This window comes from Salvia miltiorrhiza, chromosome 5 (genome assembly GCF_028751815.1).
Source record: "Salvia miltiorrhiza cultivar Shanhuang (shh) chromosome 5, IMPLAD_Smil_shh, whole genome shotgun sequence".
NCBI lineage: Eukaryota > Viridiplantae > Streptophyta > Magnoliopsida > Lamiales > Lamiaceae > Salvia > Salvia miltiorrhiza.
The window spans coordinates 1,834,392-1,840,933 of NC_080391.1; the positions used below are offsets into that span (position 1 = coordinate 1,834,392).

At 40.2% G+C, this 6,542-nt stretch overlaps 1 protein-coding gene across 1 annotated transcript; it reads left to right on the forward strand.

Moving 5' to 3' along the window:
* The first annotated feature begins 3,710 nt into the window (after positions 1-3,710).
* On the forward strand, positions 3,711-6,323 carry LOC131024757 (putative late blight resistance protein homolog R1A-10). Its single transcript, XM_057954296.1, has one exon. It carries the CDS (start codon positions 3,711-3,713, stop codon positions 6,321-6,323), a length of 2,613 nt encoding a protein of 870 aa, XP_057810279.1.
* Positions 6,324-6,542: the final 219 nt, after the last annotated feature.

Here is a 6,542-nt window from a genome sequence, read left to right on the forward strand (position 1 = left end):
AATGGCGAGGCATGTGGTTGGATCCGTACAATTTAAAAACAATATAGCAGCGAAGTACTGTATTCCGCATTAATGCTGCTTTCATTAATCAACACATGCATGTGATGTGCAGAGCTGAGTTTATGGAGAGCCTCAACTCAACCACTCTCATTTTAACACTTGCACCTTCAAAATCCTTCATCCTCTCACCACCTACCGCCATTGCCATTTCAGACCTTCAATCATACTTCAATCAAGTGATGGCGGCTTATGGTGCAGCCACTTCTCTCAAGAATACGATTCAACGTATTCTACAATCGTCTCGCATTTCTCTCGTTTCACCCTCTCCACAAATCTTACAGCCTTCCTACGACGAGATGGATCGCTTGCAGAGAGTTCTGCTAAAATTGGACGAGACCAGCTGCAGCAAGATCAGGACGATGGTGAATGCTTTGGATGAACTCATAAAAGAGGCAGTTTGGGAATTCGAAGATTTACTCGAATCCCATATCTTACCTCAGATTCTTCCACAGCTCGAAAGCGAGAGAGACAGCTTGTCATTCTCTGTAGATCTGCAGGGTCTGCAACACCGTGTTGATTGCTTCGTCGAGATGGTGAAGATGATGGAGGAAGAGTACATCATTGAAGTGGAGAATATGGCTGAAGAAGAAGGCGAGCCTATTTCCTCAAGAATTGATTCTGGTGGTGGAATGATCAAGTCTAAGATGATTGGATTATCTGATGAGTTTGAAAAAGCCAGAGATTATCTTCTTGAAGGTAATAACTGCTATTCGATTATTGGGATGGCGGGTGTTGGGAAGACAACTCTTGCTAAGCATATTTTTGAAGATCCATCGATTCAGAGCCATTTTGAGTTTCGAGCATGGGTGAGAGTGGGCAGAAAATGCGAACCCAATGAACTATTACGATGCGTTCTAGCTCAAGTGGATCCCAACGCTTATGAAAGGCTTATCCAAGGAGATGACGAGGAGGAGGAGGAATTAGTTGGACTCCTGAAAGAAAGATTGAATGATAAGAAATGTCTCATCATGTTGGATGATCTTTGGGAGACACAAGCAGCAATTCACTTGAAAAAATGCTTGCGAGAAATGAATATTGTTGGAAGGATTGGATACTTACTTACAAGTAGACAAGATTTTATAACCACGCAGGGTGGGTACGAAAGAGTGCGCTTGTTGAATGATGAAGAAAGTAAGGAATTACTTGGTGAGATGGTGTTTGGTGAAGAGGGTTTCCCTCGTCAACTTGAGGAACTGGGAGAGAAGATTGCCAAGAAATGTGAAGGTCTTCCTCTTATGATAGTCACGGTTGCAGAGCTCCTATCAAAAGCCGACAAGACCCCAGAATACTGGACTGGGGTACTCAAACAACGTAGTTCAGTCTTTGTGGATGCGTATAATCAAATATCAGAGGTACTTTTCCCTAGCTATAACTACTTACCCCAACATTTAAAAATGCTTTTTCTCTATATGGGAGCATTCCGTCCATATATTAATATAAAACATCCATCCTTGCTCAAGAATATGTTGAGTGCTGAGGGGTTTCTTGAACCGATTGGAGAAGAAAGTCTGAGAGATTTTTTCAGCATATGCTTCGATAAACTTTCTTCGCGGTATCATCTTGTTCTCGATACAGCGGATTCTTTATTTGAGGTGACAAAGTATCGCGTACATTCTTGCTGGCAGCATGTGTGTAGGGAAGAAAGTAGTAGGATCAAGTTTTCACATGTCTTACAAAGTTGTGATGATGTTATAAAAGACCAACGCCGCTTGTGTGCCCATTGGAACAGTTTATTCTACTTCCATCAAGTGTATGATTCGATAAAAAGTGATTGCGCATCCACTGTCCGCTCTCTCCTCTGCTTTGGTCCTTATCACCCATATCCGATCCCAATACATGCCATGGGTTTCAAGTTGCTCAGGGTACTATATGCTTCTCGTGTCCGATTTTACCATATTCCCATTGAAATTTTGAAACTAGTTTGTCTACGGTACCTTGCCCTAACTTGCAATGGGGAGCTCCCTCCTTGCATATCCAACCTTTTTCACCTTCAGTTCTTGATAATTGTTAACCATATGAGCATTAAAAAGCGTGGAGTTCAGTCATATATGCCCGTGCAAATTTGGGACATGCAAAAGCTAGAGCATCTTAATATCCGGGGAAGGGACCTACCAACCCCTAACAGTACTGATGATTCTACCTTGAACAAGCTCATCAGACTTTATGGTGTGAGTGCAAACAGTTGTACAAGGGAAGTTCTCAAAAGAATTCCTAATTTGATTAGATTATCAATTGATGTGGAGTTGAAGCCTTACGATGATGATGAAACCAACCCATTGAGTTGCTTGAGTTATATATCACAACTCCAGAAGTTGGTCACACTTGTATATCAGATCAGGAATCCCGTGATAAAGTATGAGTGTAATACGCTTCCTCTTTCAATGTTTCCATCAAGTCTCTCAAGGTTATATTTGACTGGGTTGGGTTATCCATGGAAGTGCATGAATGACATTGGTTCGCTGCTGCCAAATCTCGAGGTTCTCACTTTACAATCCTATGCCTTTCGAGGCCCAGAGTGGGAAATAGAAACAGGAGGTTTCTTGAAGCTTACTAAACTTCAAATTGTAGACACTGATTTGGTGCGATGGAGACCTCAACGTGGAAGCTTCCGGAGCTTGAAGCTCTAAGCATGGAGCATTGCTACAAATTACAACAACTTGATTGGCCGTATGATCACTCTTGGATCACACGTATTGAATTAGTCGACTGCAATCCTTTAGCCGTCACTTGTGCCAAGCAATTAAAAGACAAGTTTTCCTTTAAACTTAAAGTCAAATCTTCTTTTTGAGGTCAAGTCACTCTGCAACTTGCCTTACAGGTTAGTCTTCCTAGTTTGCAATATACTATATAAGATATCTTAATTAATTCATGTCACAATAAGCTTCATTAATTTATATTAGTGTTTGAGGTTTTCCATCTATAAATTTTCAGGCAAATGAGAGAGCCGAAGGGGTCAAACGCCGTGTTATCTGATTATTTCAATTGACGTATGAATTTAAGGATTGTGAGTTGTATTGGTTTTTGCTGAGGATTATGAAACCTGAGAGCTGAATTGTGTTTTGTAAGTTGGATTTGTGTGAAAACATTAGTACCTTATTCAAGGATTGTAACCTTCCTATGTTATGCATGATTTTCGCTTTGTTTTGATATTACATATGTGTAAATGTGATGATGCGTTTTTTTGTTTTTTTAATAGCTTAAAAATTTAAGATTCTAGCAATATACTAATTATTCTCCGGTTTCATATTTCAAATTTATGAAATCCCTCAGTGGAATCTCATCATGTTGAGCAGTTAGATGAGCTTATTTCCATTAGTCTTTTCATCTTATTTTTTTAACCCATGTTATTTAAACCCCTCGTTTTCACACCAATTCATTATAATATTATCATAAAATTTGATGTGATAATATTTTTCTAGGAATTCCATACGTGACCATTCAACGCTGTAGAATACAATTTAAAAACAATATAGCAGCGGAGTATACGGCATTAATGCTGCTTTCATTAATCAATACATGCATGTGATGTGCAGAGCTGAGTTTATGGAGAGCCTTCAACTCAACCACTCTCATTTTAACAATTGCACCTTCAAAATCCTTCATTCTCTCACCACCTACCACCATTGCCATTTCAGACCTTCAATCAAGTGATGGCGGCTTATGGTGCAGCCACTTCTCTCAAGAATACGATTCACCGTATTCTACAATCGTCTCGCGTTTCTCTCGTTTCCCACTCTCCACTAATCTTACAGCCTGCCTACGACCAGATGGATCGATTGCAGAAAGTTCTGCTCGAATTGGACGAGACCAGCTGCAGCAAGATCAGGACGAAGGTGAATGCTGCGGATGAACGAATCAAAGACGCAGTTTGGGAATTCGAAGATGTACTCGAATCCCATATCTTACCTCAGATTCTTCCACAGCTCGAAAGCTCGAGAGATCACTTGTCATTCTCTGTAGATCTGCAGAGTCTGCAACACCGTGTTGATTGCTTCGTCGAGAAGATGAGGATGATGGAGGAGGAGTACACTAATGAAATGGAGAATATGGCTGAAGAAGAAGGTGAGCCTGTTTCCTCAAGAATTGATTCTGGTGGAATGATCAAGTTAAAGATGGTTGGATTATCTCATGAATTTGAACATGCCAGAGATTATCTTCTAGAAGAAATTAACAAGAAACCCTATTCGATTATTGGGATGGCGGGCGTAGGAAAGACAACTATTGCTAAGCATATTTTTGAAGATCCATCGATTCAGAGCCATTTTGAGTTTCGAGCATGGGTGAGAGTGGGCAGAAAATGCGAACCCAATGAACTCTTACGATGCGTTCTAGCTCAAGTGGATCCCCACGCTTACCAAATGCTTACCCAAGGAGATGATGATGAGGAGGAATTAGTTGGACTTTTGAAAGTAAGATTGAAGGGCAAGAAATGTCTCATCGTGTTGGATGATGTTTGGGAGATACAAGCAACAAATCGCTTGGTAAATTGTTTGAGAAAAAGGAATATTGTTGGAAGGATTCAATTCTTAATTACAAGTAGACAACAAATGGTATTCGCGGAGGATGGGTACAAAAGAGTAGGCTTGTTGAATGAAGAAGAAAGTAAAGAACTACTTGGTAAGAAGGTGTTTGGTGAAGAGGGTTTCCCTCCTCAACTTAAGAAACTGGGAGAGAAGATTGCATGGAAATGTGAAGGTCTTCCTCTTATGATAGTCACAGTTGCAGAGCTCCTATCAAAAGCAGAGAAGACACAAGAATACTGGACTGAGGTACTCAAACAACACAGTTCAATTTTCGTGGAAGCATATAATCAAATATCAGAGGTACTTTTCCCAAGTTATGATTACTTACCCCAACATTTAAAAATGCCTTTTCTCTATATGGGAGCATTCCCTCCATATATTGATATGCTCACTCCATCCCTACTTAGCAATCTGTTGAGTGCTGAGGGGTTTCTTGAGCCGATTGGAGAAGAAAGTTTTGAAGATTTTTTCTATATATGCTTGGAAAAGTTTTCTTTGCGGTATCATCTTATTTTCAAGACAACAAATTCTTTGTCTGCGGTGAGAGACTATCGCGTGCATTCTTGTTGGCAGCACTTGTGTAAGGTAGAAGCTAGCAGGATCAAGTTTTTGCATGTCTTACAAAGTTGTGATGATATTATAAAAGACCAGCGTCGGCTTTGTGCCCATTGCAACACTTTATTTTGTTTCAAACAAGTGTGTGATTCGATAAAAAGTGATTGTGCATCCACTACCCGCTCTCTCCTTTGTCATGGTCCTTTTCGCCCATATCCAGTCCCAATACATGCCATGGGTTTCAAGTTGCTCAGGGTACTATTTGCTTCTCGTGTCCGATTTTACCATTTCCCAATTGAAATTTTGAAACTAGTTTTTCTGCGGTACATTGCCCTAACTTGCAACGGGGAGCTCCCTCCTTCCATATCCAACCTTTTCCACCTTCAATTCTTGATTATTGAAAGACATATGAGCATTAGAAAGCGTGGAGTTCAGTCATATATGCCTGTGCAAATCTGGGACATGCAAGAACTACAACATATTCAAATTTCGGGAAGCGACCTACCTACCCCTAATACGGATGATGCTACCTTGATCAAACTCGTTACACTTGTTGGTGTGAGTGCAAACAATTGTACTAGGGAAGTTCTCAAAAGAATTCCTAATTTGAAGAATTTAGGAATTGAAGTGGAGTTGAAGCCTTATGGTGATGATGGTGATGAAACCAACGTGTCGAGTCGCTCGAGTTATATATCACAACTCCAGAATTTGATCGGACTTGCATATCGCATCACGAATCCGGAGATAAAGTATGAGTTTAATACTATTCCTCTTTCAATGTTTCCATCAAGTCTCAAAGTGTTACGTTTGAGTGGGTTGGGGTATCCTTGGAATTACATGAATGACATTGGTTTGCTGCTGCCAAATCTCGAGGCTCTCATGCTACAATGCTATGCCTTTCGAGGCCCGGAGTGGGAAATAGAATCAGGGGGTTTCTTGAAACTTGCTAGACTTATAATTGAAGACACTGATTTGGTGCAATGGAGACCTCAACGTGGAAGTTTCCCAAAGCTTCGAAGCCTAAGCATGAAGCATTGCTACAAATTACAACAACTCGATTGGCCTTATGATCGCTCTTGGATCACAGAAGTTGAATTCATTGACTGCAGTCCTTTAGCTGTCGCTTGTGCCAATCAATTAAAAGACAAGTTTTCATTTGAACTTATTGTCAAATCTTCTTTTTGAGCTCAAGTCACTCTGCAACTTACCTTACAGGTTAGTCTTTCTACTCTGCAATATATATCAATTTATTGTTATTTGCTTTCTTTTGTACTCACACAATGCCTTGTGTATTTGGTCAGTCATGGTTTGTTTTCTTGAAGCTGAGAGGAAAATCAATGAACATTGCACATTATCAAAGTAAAATCTTTAGCTCGTTCTGATAATCTACATACCAGGGATTAT